The 24253-nt window shown below is 43.4% G+C and overlaps 3 protein-coding genes across 6 annotated transcripts; 1 reads left to right on the top strand and 2 right to left on the bottom strand.

Moving 5' to 3' along the window:
• Nucleotides 1–1024: 1024 nt before the first annotated feature.
• Nucleotides 1025–5221, bottom strand: LOC113010443 (uncharacterized). The gene has a single exon (XM_026149487.1). It carries the CDS (start codon nucleotides 5200–5202, stop codon nucleotides 1102–1104), a length of 4101 nt encoding a protein of 1366 aa, XP_026005272.1. The 5' UTR covers nucleotides 5203–5221; the 3' UTR covers nucleotides 1025–1101.
• Nucleotides 5222–5234: 13 nt separating this feature from the next.
• Nucleotides 5235–7529, bottom strand: LOC113010444 (uncharacterized). Its single transcript, XM_026149488.1, has one exon. The coding sequence runs from the start codon at nucleotides 7456–7458 to the stop codon at nucleotides 5251–5253; it is 2208 nt and encodes a 735-aa protein (XP_026005273.1). The 5' UTR covers nucleotides 7459–7529; the 3' UTR covers nucleotides 5235–5250.
• Nucleotides 7530–13094: 5565 nt separating this feature from the next.
• On the top strand, nucleotides 13095–22014 carry LOC113009876 (SLAM family member 5-like). Of its 4 annotated transcripts, XR_003270258.1 has the most exons (8): nucleotides 13095–13152; nucleotides 16959–17258; nucleotides 17346–17621; nucleotides 17867–17971; nucleotides 18770–18813; nucleotides 18954–20348; nucleotides 20498–20601; nucleotides 21481–21542. XR_003270258.1 is itself a non-coding variant. In XM_026148444.1 (6 exons), exons 1-6 carry the CDS (start codon nucleotides 13095–13097, stop codon nucleotides 21649–21651), a joined length of 954 nt encoding a protein of 317 aa, XP_026004229.1. In that variant the 3' UTR covers nucleotides 21652–22014. The 4 variants fall into 4 exon arrangements, 1 of the variants encoding a protein (XP_026004229.1); XR_003270259.1 differs by having other exon boundaries at nucleotides 18954–20570; nucleotides 21481–21543; XR_003270257.1 differs by having other exon boundaries at nucleotides 18954–20601.
• The last annotated feature ends 2239 nt before the right edge of the window (nucleotides 22015–24253 follow it).

The following is a 24253-nucleotide window of genomic DNA, read 5'->3' as shown; positions in this document are numbered from 1 at the left end:
TATTTGTGTCTACAATGCGTATTCGGCCGTTTCTCCCCCCGTTTGTATATGTCACCGGAGGGCCATTAAAGGTGGGGTTATCATCTTTAACTACAGAGCTTGGAGCTGCACCAACGCTAGGGCATATTTCCATTTGCCAATACAGGGCGGTGCGATCAGTCCAAGGGGCAAGTATAAATTGTTGACAGGAGGTCAAGGCCAGATCCTTTAGGGTAAAAATTAAGCCTGAAAGATCCGGTTTTTTTGCTATTCTGAGCATATTTTGGTTTCTCCAGTGCAAAGCCTGACCCCTAGAGTGCTTGGACCAATCGAGGTCCGTTTCTGACACTAAACTGGACCACTTCCACTGATGCCAACCTCCCAGGGTTATATACCACACTGAGGAGGAGAGATGTACTGCAAGGTTAAAAAGATCCCCCCCTTGGTCTTTGGTGACGGGAGTGACTGGGAAGCTCGCGAAATCTATTTCGACTACCCAACTTTTATTGTTGGGGACACAGAGAGTAATCATTCTAGTCGTACTTGGGGTGCAGGAGGTAACCGTGTGTCGTTTTTTTCTAAATGGGTCGGGCGTGGGCAAAACTGGAGAGGAAGTGGTGGGCAAGACCCTAGGGGCTGCATTTGTCAGATTGGGACTGTCAGAAGGGGGCGAAGCTTTTGAACTTGAAAGTGTCAGAAGTGTCGGGGGCCCTTCACAGATCAGGATTATGCCAATGGGAATGAGACCCAGGGCCAGGAAGCAAACAAAGACGCAACATCTTTGCCTGCCTGTCATTTCAGGGGGAAAGGGCCAAGACATGTTTACTTAGCTTGGATGTCGTCTAATAGAGGATGATGGGGCACAGAAAGGTGGTCCAGTTCCCCCCACCTCGCCAAGGGCGTGTTCTAGGAGTTAAAGAGCAACAAAAAGTATCAGTGACACAACTTTAAATGAGCTTTCAGCGGTTAAAACTATTGCAATGTAAAATGTAAATCTTAAAAACTCAAGCCAATATAAAAGCAAAGTCATAAAAGATGTTAAAAATAAAAAAAATGTTTAGTTCAGTATGAAGAACACCCCCTTTTGTAACCAGCCGGCTTGTAGGTTGAGTTTTGGCTCCCTCAAGTGGTTGGTGATGCTGTTGCAGCTCCTTCTGACAGGTCCTTCTGCACCTCTCTTAAGGTTCTTCCTGGTTCGGTGGCAGCAGCGCACTGTGTGTAATGAAACCAGGTGTCACCTTTCCCTTCGAGCCTGACAGCGTGGGAGGTCCGCTCTGTTATGCGGTAAGGGCCTGTCCAGCGAGGCTCAGCCCACTTTCTCTTTGTGACTTTCAGGAGGACGTAGTCCATTCCAGGTGTAGCCACCTCTTTCAGCTCTTGCTGGTTTCTTTCAGCGACCTGTGAGGAATACTGGGCAACAAAACTGCGGAGCATGTTATAATATGTCCTCGGATCGAGGTCTGAATCAGCTTCATCCGACATTAACAGGCGAGAGGAGGGGCCAGGAAAAGGCCTGCCATGCTCCAACTCAAATGGAGTGTAACCAGAGGTTTGATTTACTGAGCATCTTATGGACATTAATGCAAGAGGCAATGCCTTAACCCAATCTAATTTGGTCTGTGCACAGATTTTAGCCAATTTAGTTTTTAGAGTTTGATTCATCCTTTCCACTTTCCCCTGGGACTGGGGGTGGTAAACTGAGCCAAACTTATGTTTCAAACCTAATGCGGCTTCAACCCTCTGCAGATCGTGGTTCCTGAAATGTGAACCATTGTCCGACCTTATGACCTCGGGAAACCCATGCTGTGGTATATAATGATTAATCAGACACTTCACCACAGTTCTACTGTTTTCACTTGCTGTCGGCCAGGCTTCTGGCCAACCTGAAAATGCATCCACAGCCACCAGCAGGTACCTGTAACCACCCACTCTGTCCACCATGTCTGTGTAATCAATGATTATTTCTTTCCCTGGGCAAAGTGGGATGGGGAAGTACCCTGCTATTGGCTTGAAGGCGGGCTTGATTCCAAATTGGTTGCACTCCTTACAGGTTTTAACCATGTATTTTGTCATGTCTTTTAGATAAGGGTGCCACCAGGCGGCTAAGTTCCTCATCATTTGTGCAGGTCCCACATGCCCCACTCCATGTGCCTCTTCCATTGCTGTCTGTCTGACCCCTGGCGGTAAAATGGGCCTTCCATCTGGGCCACGCCAAACATCTGTGTTTGTGGCCCCTCTTGTTACCCACAATGATTTTTCCTGGGGGCTGGCTTTGTCCTGTAACTCTCTGATTGTGGCTAGGCCTAGTTGTATGGGTGGTCTTTCTGGAGGGGGTGTGGCTTCTGGGTCCATTACCATAATCAGGGAGGGTAAGTAACCAGCTGTCTGCTTAGCTACTAAGTCGGCCTGTTTGTTACCTAATGCCACTAAGTCCAATCCGGCACTGTGTCCTTTGCATTTTACCACTGCCACCTTAACAGGTAACAACAGTGCTTCCGCTAATTCCCTCATTTCCATCTCATGTTTAATAGGCTTTCCGCTGGCTGTCAAAAAACCAGCTCTTAGCCACTGCTTGAGCTCCACATGCACTGCTCCCACAGCATAAGCTGAATCACTGTATATATTCACTTTCTGTCCCTTTCCCATCCTTAAGGCTTCAATCACCGCTCTCAGTTCAGCTCTCTGTGCAGACTGTTGTCCTGTCAACTGCTCTGCTTTCACTGTTTTCCATCTCATGTCTGTCTGTTCCACTATTGCCCATGCAGCCTTCAACATTCCACTTTCAGTTCTGAAACAACATCCATCTGTGAACCAATCTTTTTCTGCATCCATTAGAGGTTCTGCCTGCAAATCTGGCCTGATTTTCTCCTGTACCTGCACAACCTCTTCACACATATGTGGTTCCCCCGATCCCATGTGATCAGCCATGTTTATGCCTTCATGTGAGTAGGTGATGTGTGGTGCTTCCAAAATGGTACTGAGGCGTCTCTGCCTGAGTGAAGTGAGTGTGAAGGCCTGTGAGGAGACGTAGGCCACCACACTGTGTGATGTCAAAATTTTTAGTGGGTGGTTCATCACTATGTGTGCTGTTTTCTGAATGATTTTTGCAAGTCCAGAAACGTGTTGTGTGCACGGTGGGTGGCGTTTTTCAGTGTTGTCCAGCATTACGCTTACATATGTCAACACTTTTCTCTCTCCCCCTTTTTTCTGGAACAGGATACCATTGATATGGGTTCCAGTTCCAGAAACATCAAGATGAAAAGGCAAAGCATAATCTGGCACAGCAAGGTCAGAGGCGACAGAAAGCTGTTGTTTTAACTTTATAAACGCCTGTTCTGTTTCTGTAGTCCATGAGAGGGGAGCAGAGAGGTTTCTCATGCCTTGTTCATTTACCAAAGCGCGCAAAGGGGAAGTAAGGCCAACATAGTCTGGGACATAGGTCCTGCTGTAACCAGTCAGGCCCAAAAATGACAACATGTCTTTTACAGTTAGAGGTTTTGGATGGTGCAAAATGGAGTTCCTGTGTTCTGGGGACAAGGAAATACCGGACTGTGAGACCATGCGGCCTAGAAAAGAAACCTGTTTTCTTGCAATCTGTAGTTTGTTTTTGCTCACTTTAAAACCTGTGTTGGCCAGGTGTTGAAGCACCACTCTGGTGGCCTCCAAACAGATGTCAGCCGTGGGGGCAGACAGCAAAAGGTCATCCACATATTGTATTAACATACAGTCAGATGGTAGTGGGCTGGTTTGTAAAAGTTCTTTCAAACACTGATTAAACAGTCCTGGGGAGAGGGCAAATCCCTGTGGTAAGCGAGTGTAACGCCATTGTCGGCCTCTAAATGTAAATGAGAAAATGTCACGCAGTGACTCACGAAGTGGGAGGCAGAAAAAGGCATTAGCCAAGTCAATGCAGGTGAACCAGGCATGAGATGGTGGGAGGTTGGTCAAGGCAACATAAGGATTAGGCACAGGCAAAGTAGGAGTGCCAAGTAAGGCATTAATCCTTCTCAAATCATGTGCCATTCTGAACTTCCCCGTGCCTTTTTTCTCAACGGGTAGGATGGGCGTGTTCCACTTAGAGCAGGAGGGCTCCAAGACACCGGCAGTGACCAAACCAGAAATTGTTTCTGCAATCCCAGCCTCAGCCTCCGGTCTGTGTGGGTACTGAGGCTGCCACAAAGGGGTAGCAGATGACAGTTGAAAAGAGACTGGCTCCACATCAACTAAACCTACATCTGTGGGTCCAAGGGACCACAAACAATCTGGAAGAGAGTCGAGTAAAGGCGCAGCATCACAGTGGTCTGTGTGTTCTCTGCCATGTGACCCGCTGACCACTCCATGTTGCAGTGTTGAGGAATTAAAGCAATCATTTAAAATTTGGTATGTCTTGGTAGATGGAGAAAACAAAACCTGTGGGAGTTTTGTAGGTGTCCAGTCAGTGGCCGCAAGGGAACGTTTAACCATTCCACCCAGCTCCTTAGCCTGGTGTCCAGGATGTAAGGCCAGTGACACATGGGGAGCTGCCTCATCAGACATCATGTACCACTGTAATTGATCTGTTGTAAAAGTAACCGCTGCTGCCACTCCCTCCGGTGCCGCAAAAATGCACGACATGTTCAGAGACCAAGCCCGCCCCTCACACTGCTCTTGGAACATGTGCTGGTACCAGGTGGTGTCATGCCTGTCATAAAACAGTGTAACATGAGGTGGGTCAGGGGGAGGGACATAAGGATGTAGGAGTGAGAGCCACGGCCGCCATTGCTGAAAAGCAGTACAAACTCCTGGTTCAGCAGGTGTTTCAACTTCCAATAATGCCCAGTAGATGTCAGCAGAGTCCGTCAAACAGGAGGAGGGTTGCAGCAGAAACTGACCACCTCCCTCTGGCCCATTAGAACAGGGAAGCACAACCCCAGTAGGGAGAGTCACAGTTAGGCCTTGTGAAGAGCAGAGTATTGTGGCTCCTAATTTAATCAACAAGTCTCTTCCCAGTAAATTCACAGGCGCCTGTTTTGAACAAACATAGCTGTGTAACAAGGTCTGATCTCCAACCGTTGTGGGGAGGGGCACGGTGTAAGGCAGAGTTTTAGGTTCCCCAGATATGCCCACCACTGTAATCACTGTGTCAGTAAGTCTTTCACGAGCAACATCCTTAATGGTGGAGTACGTAGCTCCAGTGTCCACTAAAAAGCTGCTTCTTCTTCTATCTACAGTTATGGACAGCATAGGGTCCGCCGTTGTCCCTTCACCGTCCTGGGCAGTCTGTGGGGTGTCCTATAGCTGGGGACCACCCTCGTAGTACTCCCACCCCATCACAGGCATCTGTGGGGCCGGGGGCACTTCAACTAAAGCACCACGAGGTCCACCTCTGTGGCCAGGATGCTGATAGGGCCCACCACGGGCTCCCCTGCCTCTTCCAGCAGCCGGGTTCAAAGGGCACGCTTTAGCCCAGTGTCCAGGTTGTCCACACCGAAAACAAACATACATCTGGCCTCCCCTACCACCTCCCATCTGACCCCTTCCCCTGAAACCACCTCTGTTTCCTCCAAATGGGGAACCTCTCTGCCCATAAGGGGCCGGTGAGTGATAAGCACCATACTGGGGGGGCTGTGGATCAGTTGGCCATGGGTTCGGATACAAATCAGGGGCAACTGGACCAGGAGGGGGAGCTGCAGCGGCCACAAGCTGCTTTTTAGGCTTGTCACCTTTTCCACCCAGGTCGTTTTTAGCTTTCTGCAGCTGAACCTTCAACAGTTGCAACTGTAAATCTTCGACGCTCTCCGCTTTATCATCAGACTTAATCTGCACTTTGTTAAGATTAAAAATCAAATGTTTCTTCCAGATTGCAAAGTCACAGTCCTGCAAATCAGGATTATCCTCCATTTTCTGGCTTACTGACTCCGGAATGCCCCTCAGCACCGCCCTTCTAAACCACATGCTCTGTGAACAAGTCCTACTGGGGTGATGACCTGTATGGTTCACCCAGTCTTCAACAGCCTGATTTAGATAATGGGTGGGATTTTGCTTTCCCTCCCATTTAAATTTCTGTAAGGTGCCTTGATTTTTGGGTGGGAATTGTTTGCGCAGGGCCGGTCCAATAAACCTCAAGGCCTGCATTAGTGGCACCTCGTTCTCATGCGTGGTAGTACCCGCATTTTGTTCCAGGTCCGCTGCCTGAGATCGGGATGTGCACCTAGTTATAATAGCTCTAAAATCTCCCAGTGCGAGGTCCTGTCCAGCTGTGTATTTATCCAAACCAGCCAACCAGGCATTCCCTCCCTCCATTATGTCAGGGAGTTTGTCCACTAGGGCCTGGACATCTCCGAATGAATAAGGTTGATACACTGGTCTACGTTGCGCTTTAGTCTGGACCAGGGGAAACATGCCTGGAGGCTGAGGCACAGGGCCCTTAGATCTAGTCTGATATCCTAAACTGGGAGGGGTAGAGGGGGGTGTATGGTTAAGGTCACTGAGTTCATCATCAGTATCCTCAGTTTCTTCCCCGCCTGGTGGGGTATCAGTGTCAGCAAAAACGTGGGCTAAACTCATCTGTGTTTCCGGATCCTGACGGCCCACCAAAGACATGGTAACTGTGACATTTGGTGAAGTGCCAGGCTCAGTTTTTGCAGTAGCGGTCAGATCTCCCTTAACAGCGACAGGAGTGCTGGCAAAGGGGTTGGACCGGGAAAGAGGGGCTGACGCAACACGATTTTTCACCTGGACCACTGACCTATGTTCATTTAAGCAGCTGCGTAATGCTGCTTCTTGATCAGTTAATTGTTGTTCAGTGGGTTCCTGTCTGTTCATTCGAACCGCAAATGGTGCGCTCGCAAATGGGTCAGTTAGGCCCTCAGATCCGGTTCCAAAACAATGGGACATGGAAGAGGGGGCTCTACTACTAGCTGAGGATGTCGCCGACAGAGAGGAGCTTCCTGGGCAAAAATGCTTGGTATCTATGGGAGTTGGAGCTACGGGCGGTTCTTCTCCAATAGTCATTATTCCACCAGAGATATTAAGTACCGGATATATGCCTGCTGAGGGAGGAGTTGAGGCAGAATAGGGAGGTGGCTGAGACCTATTTTTCTTCATGTGTGGTTTTGCAGTTTCCCATAAACACACCCAGTGATTAAATTTAGCTTTGCGGCCTGCGTGCTTATCTGCTTCCTTTCTGTGTCTCACCCCGCTCATCACACCTGCACCTGCTGCTGCTGAGTTGGCTTCTTCCTCTTTCTCTTTTGCCTGCATAGCCTTATTCTGCCAAATTATTCCCCAGTTACCACTACTCCCCTCGTCCTTTCCCTTTTCTTTCATTAACCTTTCAGCTGTTTTCCTCAATGACTCTTTCTGCTTTTTTGCTTCTTTAGGCTGGTGTGTGGAGTTGATGACTGTCTCAACACATGTTAATTGTTCTCCCAATGTGCTAAGAATAACACCGGGACCCCAACCATCATCATTAGTTTCTCGATCTAATTCTCCATCCATTTTACTGTCAATGGAGGAGTGTTCTTTTATTGATTTTAAAGGAGAATTTGGGCCAGCTGGGTTTCTGCCTCTGTTAGGCACTAATAGCTGGGGCGCTGCTTTAAAGGTGAGTCAGCACTGAAATATCCCTTCAGGTGTTACCAAGCTTCTACCAAACCGGAGTCTGGCGGGTAACCTTGCCTAGAGCTTCCTGATAGGGGTGCTAGTTGGTTGTCACCTTGTTCACACGTCTCATTCACACTTCATACATTACCTGCAGTCACTCATTACCCTCCTTATGTATGTAATAAATGTGTAAAAAAAATTCTATGTGTGGTGTATTATTTTAACCAAAAGAGGAACCTAGTTCCTTTAATTGTGTAATCTGTGAACAACGGAGAACCAAACTGTCCTGCCCAGTGTTCCACAGCAAGCATTCAGCGTGTATTTATGTGTGTCCAATATCAAACAGAACATCAAAACATTTAAAACACTAAAATCATCGGGGTTTTAAGAAGAGATCCGTTTTCTCCTATTGATCAAAGGGACCCCTCCTTTGGACTCCAACCAGTACTTCTCCTTTTTAAGTTTTAGAGGATCTTTTCTAATAAAGTCCTCTGGGCCTTCCTAACCCTTCTGTAGTTTAGAGAATATTACTAAAAAATATTCTCAAGGCCTTTAACCTTTTAATTTGTTTAGAAAGGCGTTACTAATAAACCCTTTCAAGGTCCCAGACCTGCACTGAGGTATTTATCCGACACCGGAGAGCAACCCGTCGGCTGCAACCGTGGTCAGACCTCAGTTCACTCTTATCTTTATTCACTTATTCACTTATTTCTTATTCACTTATCTCTTATTCACTTGTCTGATTCTCAACAAGCCTTAAGTAAGCCAGACAATTTTGGTTATGAATTACTAGGAGTTTGGACACTAAGTATTTTTATAATGTTCAATATAGCAGAAATAAAAGGTCTGCTTACCTTGTTTTTGTGTGCACACAGCTTTTGTCCAAACTCCGTTCACTCAGACCACTGCCGATGTCCTCCCATCCGTTCCAGTTGCCCTGGAGCGGATCCTGTTCCGTGACGCCAATTGAAGGATATAAAAAAAACAACAACAGCAATAGAATAATATTAAACACAAAGTGAACCCGTCTTCCTTCATTAAATAGGTTCTTTTAGATGTTAAGGAGGAATTGACTTAACCAGGCTGGCGGAGAATGAAGACAACCGGACACCTGCTGCAGATGGGGAATCAGTGAACTTTTATTGAGACAGAGACAACCTCTCAACACAGCTCACATCAGGAGATTCCTCATATTTGCTGTGAGGATGGGTATATATTCTCTAAAACTTACAGGAGGGGGTTGTGAGGAAAGTGCTGCATTAGCAGAAAAACAACTCCATAAAAGGAAAGCGGCCTTGGGTGTTCTAGTCTCTTCGCTTGCAGATATCTTGCACCTGCAGGATGAGGCGATCGCTTCTTATCGCTCTCAAGGCCAAAGTCGTGAGCACATTTTTTATTACACAGTTGCACAGTAACTTTAAAGCTGAACAATATTTAAAGCTGAATAATGTTTGATCAGATTATATTTTCTTCAGCACACAGTCTCATTTACCTCTTGCAGATCACAAATAAGTAATATCAGGACCACGGGTAGTCGACCTCAATGATACACTTAGATGCAAAATCCACACCACGTTTGCCTTACAACATCTCTCTCTTCGGACTTAGCTTCTGTGTCCGCTCCCACAGATTCACACAAATCTTACCACTCGTCCCGCCCCCATAGCAGAGAAGAATGACATTGACTGGCTCGTCAGCACAACAACCAATGACAATACAACATTGAGATAACTGACATTAGATGGGTAAATAAACTTAGGTTACACCCCAACATATTGATTCTGCATAGAAAATGAACTCTAAATCATGAAACCCTTTTATTTATTGGACTCTTAACTGTAAATGAAATACATTTGTACCAAAGCATATGATTTTAAACCTTTTATCAACTATTTATATTTTAACCATTTTTTATAACAGTAGACTTTTTTTCCTTTACCCTGTAAGCCTGAATAATTTCAGACAGGGCTACATTTATTTATTTTTATAACCCCTTTGACCACTTCGTCACACTTAAGTGATAAAGTATTGGTGTTTTCATTGTACACTGTGGTGGGGCGTGGTCTGCGGTGCCGTGCAGGGAGGGCGGACGCACCTGCACGGCATCCTTAATCACGCCCGCCTAGTTAAAAACACGGGGACTCAGGGGTTTGGGGGTGTTGTGGTGTGGTGAGATGTAAATAAAGATGACTCTGAACGTTGCTCCGTGGTCCCGCCGTGTCTTATTCACGCCACATTGGTGCCGAAACCCAGGAGGCAGCACGGCGGGTCCATATCGGAGCCAGGGAATGGAGGAGCTGGCCCAGAGGGTGGCCGAAATGGCGGCCGCCCAGCGGGAGCAGGCGGCGGAGGTGCGTCGCCAGCAGGAAGAGCTGCAGGACCAGTCCGAGCGGCACCTGGAAAGGATTGGGGAGCTGGCGGCGCTGCTCTGGGCCTGGGCGCCACCCCCACAGGTGTGTCCCGAGGACAGTGAAGCGGTGGAGGAGCCGCGTGAGGCACCTCAGCAGCCGGAGGTGGCAGACGAGGCGCGCGGGGATCTGCGCCTGCCGGAGGAGGGGGAACAGCCAGGTGAAGGGCTGCTCCTGCCGGGAGTGGTGGATGAGCCGCTCCAACCGGAGGCGGCAGACGAGGTGCGCGAGGGTCTGCGCCGGTTGGAGAAAGAGGAGCTGCACGAGGGGCTGCTCGAGCCGGGAGTGGCGGCGGAGGGAGCAGTAGTGACGGAGGAGTCGCGCTATGGGCTGCTCCAGCAGGGAGCGACAGCGGTGACGGAGGGGCCGCGCAAGGAGCTGGAGGTCCCAGTGCCAGGGGAGCTTGCTCGAGTGGAACTGGCGAGCGAGGCGGGCGCCACGCTTGAGATCGCCGTGCTCGCCAGACCGGCCTCACCACCACCAGAGGCCTGTACACGCCACACCTCTGCCCAGCCACCTGTGAGCTGGGGCTCACGCTTGTGCCGGCCGCGCCGGGTGCACCTGTCACGTGTCCGACTTCCGAACCAGCTTTGCCTGCGCCGCTGGATTCGCGGGCGGCCGCCTGAACTCGCACCTCCCCGTCGCTTGGCCGGGGCCTGGGGGTGCCAGCTGTCCGGGCTGATTCCCTCTCCCACTGGCGGTGGGGGAGTAGGTTCGGCCGGATGGCTCCCCGGCCTCAATCGGGCGATGGGGGTATGTGGTGGGGCGTGGTCTGCGGTGCAGTGCAGGGAGGGCGGACGCACCTGCACGGCATCCTTAATCACGCCCGCCTAGTTAAAAACACGGGGACTGAGGGGTTTGGGGGTGTTGTGGTGTGGTGAGATGTAAATAAAGATGACTCTGAACGTTGCTCCGTGGTCCCGCCGTGTCTTATTCACGCCGCATACACATTTTGCATTTTCATTTTCTAATTGTCATATCTACTCTCATCAGTAGCAGCTGAAAAAGAGAAAATTAATACAGAGCCAAAGTGAGTCCAGCTTTTTGCTAAAGGTTTCCACAGCAGTCCCAGTTTCTCATGTGGTCCCCTGAGAAAATTAATTGCCCACCTTTGCTCTAAAAACAAGCTTGGCTAGAAACCTGCAATCACAATCTATGTGGTTGCAAAGTGCTGACATACATTCAGTAGCTGCTTAGATCAGTGTCAATAGACTAAGAAATACTAGAATTTCACTCACCAAAACTAAAGCACAACCTCTGAGTATAAATAAAACCATATTATTTGTCAGATAATTTAATGAAAAATGATTTAAAAGGCACTGACCGCACATACATGGTTTGCACATCACACAGTAAAGGTAGCCACAGCCCTAACTTAAACTAAGGAAAGAAACCAACTGGATTTCTTTCAGTTTCATGAAGGTGTTTCACCTCTTATCTTCTTCAGCTTCAAAACCAGATAAAAAGTCCCAGGTAGTTAAACCCTAGTGGGGCTTGTCCCTTTAGGTACTTGCAAAACAGAACCAACTCTATACAACGCGGGTTTCTATAGACAAAAACATGAATGTGTCATGGGCTCATCAGTGTCACCCATTGCAGCCAACCTCTACATGGAGGAAGTGGAAAGTAAAGCTCTTGGCACTTTCAAAGGGAAAGCACCCAGCCACAGGTACAGATACTTGGATTACACATGGATCAAAATCAAAACCCAAGATCTAGAAGCCTTTACTGTTCACATCAACTCAGTGACTAAAAACATAAAGTTCAGCAGGGAGGATACAAGAGATCATAGTTTGCTGTATCTAGGCTGTGCACATAGAGGATGATGAGAACCTCAGGATAGGGATTTAAATTGGCGAGTGGGACTGTAGCCTGAAGTGTGTATGGTTAAATGGGACATGTTTAATTTCTGGTCATTTTATGTAGAAAATTTTCTCCTGAGAGAAATAAGTAGTGTACTATATTACTTTTATGAAAAGTCATCTTTGTAATATGTGTAATAATGACATTTCTTGAGTAACAACCCCAAACTGATGACGGGAAAGAGGAGACATACCTCCAACATGCACAACCATATTACCACGGAGGATGCAATTCATAAGCACTACTGTAATGTCTTTGATATGCTGTTTAGCGATGGCGGTGACTCTCAAAGCAGAGCCAGTGAGAACTGATAAGGAATTCAATCACTCAGTGATATCATTAATGGAATCCAAATCACTACATTTTCTTCAGTTCCCAACTGGTGAACCTCCACTGCTCAGCCATTGAGAGGATACTTACATACTGCATAAGAGGCTCCAAAAAGTGGTCAACAAAATGCAGCAGATCATTGACTGTTGTTACAAAAGACTTCAGCCATTCTACATCTCACCTGTTTGACCTACTGCCCTCTAGGAGGCACTGCAGTCTATCCAAATCAGCACCAACACTCTCAGGAACTGTTTTTTTCTCCTCAAGGCATCACTGCTGAACACAGACACCTCCCACTCAAACTCACGCATCAGTCTTTCTCAAACCCATAAATAACACACACACTAAAGCATGCACATCACCACCACGCAAGTCAATTTACAATACAGAGCAAATTTGTACATTTGAATACTCTGGTACTTTTAGATGTGATGATGTTTAATGATAAACATTTAACGTTTAATGAAGAAGCTTCTCGGATGAGAGGTGAAACGTCTTCAAGTAACTTAAAGAAGTCCAGACGCTTTTCTTTGCAAGCTCCTTTGACTACGATGACCTGGATGACTGAGAACCTTCACAGACATTTAATGATAAAGTTTTCAGTTTCAGTCACTGCATTAAGCTCTTACTAAAAATGTAATGTTTGTGTTTTCAGTTTTCTAATTTCTGTTGACAGAAACTGTCAATTTCTCAGCAAAGCTCAGAAATTTATAGTAAATTTATATAAATTATGGAACTTTAAAACTGTCTTTTTCGAAGATGGAGGGTAAATGGGACCATCAGTGGCGATAGATCAGTTGAGAAGCGTGAACGAGTCAGAGAAAAAACCTACACAGAAAGTGTAAAACAAAACAGGATGTTCAAACTTCCTGAGTCAAGCTTTACAAGAACTTTGAAAGCTTTACCAGAATTTTGAAGGCACATATCAAGATGCGTTGCATTTTATTTTGGGGCGCAATTTTGTGGATGTATTCATCTGAAACAAAAGGTAAATAGCTAGTTTTTATACTAATATTTAAACTTGTTAATATCCTACAATTTATGTGCCCATCATTCATGCTCCAATCAGTTTAATTTTTAAAGGCATGTATGCTGGTAAATAAAAACCTCCCTCGGGTGCTTTAAACCTAAAGTAAAAAAAAGTAATAGCCTGTTTTTAAAATATAAGCTATTTCTCTTAAAATGTATGGAGCAAAAGCAAAAAGCTATCATGAAAGTAAATACTGAAATAAAGTAAAGATACCTAAGAAGTCTACTTAACACGGTAACAAAGTATTTGTACTTTCTTTCTAGCACGAACTAACAATGTAACAAAGTATTTGTACTTTGTAATTTCAGAGGTCTGCTTTTTAGGTGCTGGTTTGTAAATTTCATTGAGCAGGGCTCTAGACTAACATTTTGCCTCGGTTGCATTAGTGCACTTAACTTTTTTTCTTAGGTGCGCCCAAATATTTCAAACGCATTGCAGAACACCACAGTTTTACATGTTCACCTTTTTTTTTTTTTTGAAAATTGCTGTCCATACAGACAATATTGATTTATAAATGGTTAACTATCAATCTTGTCAACACAAAGTTCTTTATTTGGAGCACAGTTCTACAAGAAAGATAAGTTACTGAAAAAGTGCTTGTGCTTCAAGTGTTTCACCGAGCTGAAATTTAAACTTAAAACATCTCAAGATATATTAAATAAAAAGTAAATCTAAATTAAAAGGACCTCAAAGTGTCTCAAAGGCTTAAAACTGAACATCTTAATATCTGAACAGTTGGATATTTTATGGACGATCCTCCATTGCAGTCACATGCCCCTCAGATGGCCACCCCCCCCCTCCACACACACACCTTTTTTTCCCCAATGTGTCTGTGATGACACCAATAAATGTATGTGGGGTTTACGTTTAAGCCATTTTTCTTGTGAAGAATTATTTCAGACTTGGGGACATTTGGGCAATGTATTTATCCTGGTATATAGTGTGTTTTCTGGATACTAGGCTACTCTGTCCGTCAGCACTTTTGAAAGTACACACACGTAGGCCTAAAGGAATAAAGGAATATCTGTACCATGGCCAATCAGAGAGGTCCTGCCCTTGACTATCTCTGATTGGTTTGACCATGATATGGGCATGTTGTGTATCTGTTGTTGACCACATGGAGACTTTCAGAGTTATGAAGACTTTAGTTTTTTACTTGAACAGCTGGTAGCACCGATGCGACGTCAGACTTTTTTAGTTGCACCATTGAGAATTTAGGTTGCGTCGCACTCTAGAGCCCTGCTGAGGAGTGAATCCTCCCTAGGATGTTGATTTAATCTTCATAGGAGCCACAGTATCCTGCACTAAAAAAAAATATATAACAATTTTTTTTTTAGTGCGTGGGAGGCCAAGAGTGCAACTTTCAAAGTAACCCTAACTGACCTGGTCTTTGGTTGATATATAAAGTAGAGTGAAAGATTGTTGGAACTCCTTTGCTGCTGTTATTTACTAAGAAGACATTGAAGAGCCCATTAGCCCATATATAACGGGGCGATCGTGGCTCAAGAGTTGGGAGTTCGTCTTGTAATCGGAAGGTTGGGGGTTCGAGCAGTCTCTGTCATTCACCCGTTGCCTACTGGTGGTGGTCAGAGGGCCGGTGGCGCCAGTGTCCGGCAGCCTCACCTCTGTCAGTGCGCCCCAGGGCAGCTGTGGCTACAATGTAGCTTGGCATCACCAGTGTGTGAATGGGTGGATGACTGGTTGTGTAAAGCGCTTTGGGGTCCTTAGGGACTAGTAAAACGCTATACAAACACAGGCCATTTTTTGGTGCAGTTTAAACAAATAAACTATATATTTTTTTTAATTTTAAGGGTAACTTTTTTATTATTTGCCTTATTTCTGATCTGGAATCACCGAGAAATATACTAGGGCTGGGTATCGTCACTGATTTCTAGAATCGATTCGATTCCGATTCCGATTCACAAGGTCCCGAATCGATTCGATCCACGATTCGATTCAATTAGATTCGATTCGATTTAAATCTGGGAAATTTTGCCTCAGACAGTCAGAAATATTATAATTCAGATCAGTACATTTACATATTTTTGTATCTATAAAAAGGAAGCTGACACTCGCAATGCTTTATCAAAGGTGTAAGCATCACAGCAGAGGCCTTTGTGTCAAAGTAGCTAAAGATAAAACACAGAAAAACATGAAGGTGATTTTCCTGGCCTGGGATTTTATAAAAATATTCTGCAGTACATCAAAAACGAAAGAAAACCATTAATCAACATATGAACATTACCTCTGAAGTTACAGTGGTTTTATTACAGACACAGCTAAGCGTTTTGCATTTTACATAATTTTAAAAAGTTTACATTTGTTCAGTAACCTATTGAACAGCAGAAATTAGGCTTTCTTTTCGGAAGTAAAAGGGAAAAAAACAGCGGTAACAACGGTAGACTTGTGCGTAACAAGCAAGCGAATAATGCAGAAAACAGATTTTTAGACGGGAAACTGTTCTTGAAGTATACAGAGAGAGCTGTGCATGAAGTGTGGTGGAAGCAAAACAGCAAAGTAAGAGGGAGTCCATGACGATGTTTATGTGAAGCGTAGTTTGGATCTTCTTTTGCTGCTGGTTCGGTCAATAATGTTTGGAGAGAGATAAAACTAACAGTTTTAGAATCAGCGCAAAAAGGGCATAAACACAAAGCTCGGACCCGCCGAAACATCGGAATCAGCAAGCTGTCGGCTTTCAGCCCCGACCGTGTCAGTGCCGTCGGGTGAGAAAGGCGACATCTCACTGATTCTGTTCCGTCGGCAGGTCCGAGCTTTGTGTTTACATCTTTGTGCAGAATCTGTGTACCTGCTCTCATTTACTGTTTTAGCTGTTTGGTGGTTCTTGAAATTTTGTGAGGTTTAACCTGAGATTCTGGCGTTTTGGGCAAAATAAATTAATATTAAAAAAATCCATTCAGGATTTTAATGAATCGATATCACATTATCCAAGCCAGAATCGATTTTAATCGATAAATCGATTATCAAAACCCACCACTAAAATATACCCTTAAAATCCCAACACACAGAGTCTCTGTGGTGATGGGAATTTTAAGTGTATAACAGTAGGAGATAAGCTGCAGAGAGATGTGTGAGACTCTGCTTACTGGTCCAAACCCTGGTCATGTTTTGATTGGTTTAATATATTTGGTCATATCTCGAGACATGAGAGTTGCACTGTCTGAAGTGAGATTGAAGCTGTATCTCATAAAAGTTTGGGTTTTCCACAAACATAATTTCCTTAGGGATGATTAAAGTATTCTGATTCTGATACTGATTATCTGATGTGTGAAACCCATAATGTTTGGTGGGTGCCACAGACAGCAAGCAGTTAGATGTAAATGGACTGGTTCTTATATAGCCCTTTTCTACTCTGAGAACTCAAAGTGCTTTACACAACTTGCCTCATTTACCCATTCACACCAGCACTTTTTTTCTATGCCCATGTGACTAGACAATAATGAAAATAATCAAATGATAGGGTGGAGCAGTGGGTGGTGTCAGGGGAGGTTGACCAACACAGCTGGTCTCCATCGTTCAATCATGCCTGCCCCTGTGTGAGTAGATTACCAAGACCTGACCAAAGTGCTTTGTGAGGTGTGCAAAGAGCAGAAAAGCTCTGGTGAAAAAAGTACTACAAAATAAATATCCACAACACTGCAACAATATTTGTGTCAGGTCTTTTTTGTATTACTGTTGTGTTTGGTTTAACAGAATTGGAGCTGAATGTTCATGATTCTGATACTTTTTGGTTTCTTTTCTTTTAGGGCTCCAACATGTGTTTGTACTGCACGGAAAGGACTTACACTTGGATGTAGAGAAACCTGTTAAACTTGAGAAAAAGACTGACTTTTTCTGGAAGTTTAATACCAGTAATTATGTTGGTAAAATCAGTTATAATAAAGAGTCAGTATTGTTTGGCAGCTATGAAGTAAGAGCTGATTTTTTTGGCCAAAATTACTCTTTGGTATTGAAAAATGTAAAACACAGTGACAGTGGAGATTATACTGCAGTAGTGACTGGGGGAAAAGAGCAAAGGGTAGGTGAAATCAAGGTCATAGTCCAAGGTAGGTTTATTTTTGTCATTTTCATTTCAAATATTGACACAGCATATATCTGTGTTAATTCTATTCACACCTGCTTTTAATTCCCAGATCCAGTGTCTCCAGTTAATCTGACATTGACCTCCAGCAGCTCAGACTCCTGTAACCTGACTGTAACCTGCACTATAGTGGACCTGAACATCAGCCGTACTTTTAGATGTGATGCTCACAACTGCTCTCTGTTGGAAGAAAATCCCAGCACCACAGACATGCTTTCCTCTCTGATTGTTTACCTGCAGCAAGACACTGTCTTTTGTAATCATAGCAATGAAGTAAGCTGGAAAAATAGCATGATGGTGCTAAAATCTCAATGTGACACGAAGTCAGGTAAGATTAGATGCCAAAGAAATAATGAATGAAAATTTAAAAGATATCCTTTTAAAGATGTCATGCAACAGAACTTTAGTGAAATACAAACTCTAAAAATAAAAATATTTGAAGATTGAGTTTTCTACTCTAGCAAAAAAAACAAACAACTGCCTTAAATATCTATTATTATTATTTTTTGTATTAATAATATCAACTTAGAATTGTACAGTGCCTTTGTAATCAGTTTTGTTTTTCTTTTACAGGCCACATAGATGCCAACAATACCACCGTGACTGTGTGTGTTGTTGTTGCTGCCATCATCATAATCCTCGTTATAGGTTATATTCATCATCGAACGAAACATAAAAGTAAGTCCAAGCAAGTATTTATCAAGATATTGCAAAAGTAAATAAATAAAAAAATCGTCAAAATACTTGTTGTTGCAAAATACATTGCTTGTTATTATTAACCCCGCAAATGTGGCTTTTCTGTGAAGCACTTTGATGTACCAGAGACTTTTAAATGTGCTATAGAAATAAAATTGAAACTGAAACTGAAACTTTTGCCAACGTACTTTACTAATCCCAACTATGAGTGACCACTGTTTCCATTCCACGCTTTGCCTTGCTGAAATGTGAAATCTACATGCATGTAGAAATTGCAACAACAGCAGAGGGAGATATTTTATTTCAAGCCAACATGAAAATAATTATCTGAAAGCATTTAAATGGACATTATTAATACATTTACACGTGTATACATATATTAAGAACCCTGGAATGTACTTCATCATACCTTTTTCCTCACTACTGACTTTGTTGCTTTAAATATTTTATCTTATTCTGCTGGTACTGCAGCGTTCGCATAAAGTAATGAAACTTCTGCATGTGTGTCTTTTTTACACTTTGGAAAGGCGAAGCTTGAAATGGACGCAGTGGACTGGTGTGTCTATTACATGCTCTACCGTGATATCAGGTTGGAGTGCCATGCCAGGTCTAGTTTATGTGTGAGAATTCAATTATTTTGATAAAATTTGGATTTAATGTAATATCAGCTGAAATGACTTAGGAATGCAGAATAATAGAAATCGTCAGTTAAAGCCTGCAAAGAAAAATATAAGTTAAAGAAAATCACTACATATTTATTTATTCATGTCTGACCACCAGATACCAGGGAAACCATTGAAAACACAGTGTATGCAGTTCCTGAGGTAAGTGTGGTAAATGAGATTTGACTTAGGTAGAAGCAAGCAGCCTCTAACTGACACATATTTGTGTTACTGGTCACACTACGTGTTTTTGCTCAGGTGCTTTGAACTCAGTCGCTCTGCTGAATCTTTTGATGTTCCAGTGTGAACAGTTGCATCTGGGATGCTGCAATCTCGCGATTGCGCCTCCGGCTGAGCCGATGTCCACATCGGATGGGAGGAAAGCATGGGAGGCGTTGGGTGAGGGCGTATCAGTATCAGTGTACGTGTGTGCGTCTGTGTGGGGATGTGTATCCTGTGTTCAGCCTGAGAGAGTGTCCTTTCGACTATTAGGTGAAAATCAACAGTCCGCAGCCTACGCAGGTGGCCTTGTGGAATAGGGCAAGAGAGTCAGTTCGTTCTTGGTATTGTATCTCTGGGAAGAATTGTTGTTGTTCTCCTCGGCATCAACCTTCAAGCATTGTCCAGCTGGCGCCGTCGGGGTGGGGGTGTTGTAAATGTTGTTTTGGGATGAACAAACTGTATCAATTTTACAGTTGTTCTTAATGTCCATCACTGGTCTCCTGTTGTATCATCTGTTTTAGAACCGTGAGCTCCTCCAAGATCTTTCCCATATTGCGTTCAGTAAGAACAGTCTGAGTACTCACAGCTCTTCCCACATTTTCGATAATAGCGGCCAGCCTTGTGGGGTTTTGAAAGGCATTCACCGCTTTCTTCAATTTCCGATAAGCCAGGGCCAAGCCAGCTCCGATCAGCAAGAACCCCGTTATCATGGTTCCGAACAGGTAGATGTCTTCAATGTCCTCAATAGACAGTCCAACCAGGCACACGACGTGCCACTTCTGCCACTCGTCCATCGATTATCCAGCAGGGAACGTCCCTCCAGGACACTTGGGCTCTCCCGAACCCAGGCTTCTCGTCGAAAATAGAGTGCCAATTGCATTGACAAATATCCAGTTATAAGAACAAGTGACACAAGCAAATGTCATAGTTTGGTTACTAACTGGACAACTAGAGGAAGGACAGAAAGGCTATTAACTATTAACTGAAACAAACAGCCAAAAAAAAGGCTGTGGCACCCTCCAGCCTTAGAATAACCCACACTTGATTGTTCTATTCAGCTGTCGGAAGCATGGAAAAACATGGAAAAAATAAAAAAGACTCCCCTCACTGGTGAATCACCAGCACAAAGCAAAACTAACAATTTCATCTGAAACTTAAAAGTTAAACAGGGAGGACAGCCAAAAAAACAAAAAACAACAACAAAAAAACCCCCCCCACAGGCCACAAATCCAACCCAGCAGTACCATTACAACATCTTCCCTTCGCCTCCAGGCAGCTGTAGACAGTTTTTCAGTGGAAGAACATGAAATGTAGTATTAATTTTGGCAGCAGGTAGTTTTAAAAGAAAAGCTTTTGCATTGATGATTTTCTTCGTTCCGAAGGGTCCAGTATACCTGGGTGAAAGTTCTTAGTGACACAAAAAATGAGTGACGAAAATCTTCTGAAAACAGAGACAACTGTTACTTCAACAGAAGGTTGGTATGGAAGTAAAGAATGAAAGGAAGAGAGACCAGCTACACCAGAAGTTAGAGCATTGTGTGCATATTCTATCCATGTATAAAACAGCTTCAAACCCTTAATTTAGTCTTTCAGTTTGGACCTGATTTGAAATGATCTTTTTCAGAATACAAATCTACAGTGAAGATAACGCTGTTGCCTTGTGATCAAAGTAAGCAGGAGACAAGGTCTGAAGTTATGTGAGTCAGCAAGGACTGTAACTAACCTGAGGTGGGTTAGGAAACAGTTTTATTTCTAGCAAAAATATTTGTGGGTGTCCTTATCTAGAGTGGTCCACCAAGTGGCAGGTGAACTTGGCAGTGTGGGCCCAATGGATAATCCATGAGTGTATTGAGAATGACCTATAGAGTTTGCTAGGATGGGCTTGAGCTGGAATCTGGCTCAATAGATTAAACATCTGGTTAAACAAACTTTATACCTCCCAACGCACAAGATAGTGACAAAGTGGTCTCTTTAGCTGGTTAACTAGATTCGGTGGAGAACTGCTGAGACAGCATCTGATTGAATGTTTCATGAACCAGAGTGTTAGCGAAATTAAAATGACCCCAAAACAGTGACTATCTAGCCTGCCTGGAGTTTAATCATTAGATTTTGCAAGAATGATATACTCCTGTGGCCAGTCTGATGCTTGCCCCCTTCATCCAGTGCCTCCAGTCCTCCAGAGCTATCTTCCCAGCTAATAGTGCATGGTCTAAGATATAGTAATTCCTTTATGTGGAAGACAGACAGTGGGAGAAAAAGACACAGTGGTGGAGTTTAGCTTTAGAGCCAAATTACCTCAGCCACAAATTGCTAGTGTAGGTCTAGTGCTGAGTTGAAGACTCTCCCTAATTCTTGTAAATTATTCTTAGCCTCTGAAGTGCACTTGCAGGTCATTGCACTGTTGATTAAGAATATCTTAAAAGTATGTGTTGAACACATTTTAATAAAATGTATTTGGATAAAAAAAATTATTGTAATTTTCTTTTGCAGTCATGGATACAGGTGATCTTTTGTTAATCACAGTAAAATTCCTGCTTATGTTAATGGCACTATTTACAAATAAAGTCTTTCTATTAAGTCTGAAGCTATCTATAATTTATTTTCCAGGTTATCCGAACAACACCACCCATGGAACAGAGTCCAATCAGTGATACTTCTCCAACATCCACCTATAGCTTTGTGAGACCTCACTCTGGACCCAACAGATCCACTGAGGCCAGAAGCAAAGCTTTGCCCGAGAGCTTGTATGCCCAGGTAGAAATTCATCCCAGATCCTAAAATCTCTTCAGAAAGCTTGAAACCTGGATCCCCCGTAGCCGGTTACCAAGATTACGTGAAGTACCCTCAGAAGGTCTACTCGATGATGTTAATGCAGCACTATGGATGATACCTACAGCCACGCTTACCGAGACTAACAAGCTGATCTACAATACGGCAGCAGTGATCAGTGAGATGCTTGTGAGACTGCTTTGAACAGCACACGAAGGACCTTCATCTGGTGGTTCTTCTTCTCCTTTAGTTTGCACCGAAACACTTTCCCTCTGCTTGGAGTGGATATATAAGATTGTGGGGTGTTTCTGATTACAGACCTTACGTTTCTATGGAGAACCACAAGAGTCACACGCATCGAAATAAAGAATTCTGTGCTTAAATATTGAATTGTAGAATGAATTCTGCATTTGTAAATTCATTTTTTGAATTCCAGTTTAATAAACTGATTTTCAAAATGCTTTTTAAAAACTTCATTTCAAAAACGTTTTTTGAATTTCAATTTAATAAAGTGATTTTCTAAATGCTTTTTAAAATGGCGATTCCACTCCTCATTTCAAAATCCATTTCCCTTTCCTGTTCGCTCAGGAAGTTCTGCATGTGTGTCCATGTCATGTCATTCTTTGGAGAGACAAAGTGTGAAATGGATGCACTGGACCAGCATGTCTATTATGCCTTTATGCATTCATAGTTCTTAAAAACTCCATCTTATCATCTCTTGTATTACCTGCATGGGTTGATCATTATTTACACTGGGACCAATAGTTCCGATTAACCACTAGCCAATCAGAATGCTTAGCAGTCCCCCCTGCCTCTATAATCAAGAGCTCAGTCTGATGATATAGTTGCAGAACATAAATCTGAGGGACTATAAGCGGACTAATGTTGCATTCATGGAAAGTACATTTGTTTTGTGAAAACTCTGTTTCATATTTTATGTTCTGAGTTAATTAGATCAGGAAAGCGGAGCCATGCTTGACACCGTGTTATTACTGCCAATGTAAGAACAAACTACTTTGTTACAGGTAACAGGTAAGAACAGAGTCTGTTAGCACTGCTTCACTATTTCAGCTAATAAGTTTATTGTCATTGGGGAGAGCTTATGATTTATAATAATATACCAGTTTTACTGCCAACACCTATATGTAAAACCTAAAAACACATGTCAGAGGCTAAGTGGGTGATTTTGAGTCGAGTATAGTGCAAGGTTGATGTTAAAATGATACATTTTTTTGGGTGTAAATATGATTCTGTCTTCATTATCCCATATATGACTGTGTTCCTGTGATTTTGACCCTGTATGTCTGCTTCCTGCCTTACAGTAGGTGCGGCCTTTTTTTGTGTAGCTGACTCTTCTCTGCAATTAGTGAGCTGTGCATTGTGGCTGCTTACTCCTGCTTTGTGAAGAGGAGCGTATGTTGATGATTTAACATCACTTTTATGTTTAGTAGCCAACTCTTGTCCTCCTGAAATACAAAGGGACCCCAAATCTTCTCAAAGTGAGCTGCAATCCACTAAAGAAAACCATGGAAGTCCAAATCCTTCTCAGAATTATAAGACAATATGGCAATGCTGATGATGAGCAGAGATGGAGCTGAATCCAAGTCCACTTTGTAAGTCCACCTTCTGGGCAGCCATCAATCCATCTGGTGTCTCTGCTGGAATTTCCAACTGTGAGCTGATTTCCAATTTTATGTCCAATTATATATTATAAAGAATAAAGTTACAACTAGCAAAAACACACAAAGAAAAGTATCACTTCTACCTCTTCTTAAAGTCAATAAAGAGTTCTTTTACTGATGGCATGAAGTTGGCTTTAATGTTAGTTGTAAGATCTTGGGGTTGTTACAGCTTCACCTTGATCACAAACTACGCCACCGTCGAACTAAAACATAACATAAAATCCAATGAGATAGTAAGACGAGTGAATTAAAGACATAAAATGATCTATATAACATACAAACATACCTCGCTGGCTGACCCATGCTTTGAGGCAGAAATGAGCACTTTACAGATACTTTTAAGAAACAACTTTCTCTGAATTAAATTGGCTTCTCTTGCTTCAACTTGCCATGCTCACATATCAACATGGGCGTGCATCTCCCTCAGGTGCACCAGTGGAACCAAAATGCAGTACAATAGTTCCTACATGAGAATTTTCACAATAAATGACCTAATGGCATATAAAATATGCATAGTGCAAAACAAAATACATTAACTGAAAGTAAGGCAGTAAAACTCCCACCAAATCACAAAACTATTGTGATTTCTACTTAAACATTATAATAGGAACATGTTTACAATTTAGCATTTATTCTGCTTCTAGCAATAACACAGTTTTGTGTACTGGCCTATCAAGGTACACTGGTTTGACAGTCCTTTTGCCATCCTTATCCAAGGTTGAATCACTGAGCAAAAGCTTAACCTTTCTAATTCTTCCATCTGCACTTGGATATATCTCTGTTACTCTTGCCAATTTCCACTTGTTCCTTGGAGAATTGTCCTCTTGGAGAATAACAATGTCATTCACCTTTGCATTCCTTTTATCTCTTTGCCAGATTTGTCTCTGTTGAAGATTGAGAAGGTATTCCTTTTTCCACCTAGTCCAGAA

This window comes from Astatotilapia calliptera, chromosome 18 (assembly GCF_900246225.1).
Source record: "Astatotilapia calliptera chromosome 18, fAstCal1.2, whole genome shotgun sequence".
NCBI lineage: Eukaryota > Metazoa > Chordata > Actinopteri > Cichliformes > Cichlidae > Astatotilapia > Astatotilapia calliptera.
This window is presented reverse-complemented; position numbering and strand designations above follow the sequence as displayed.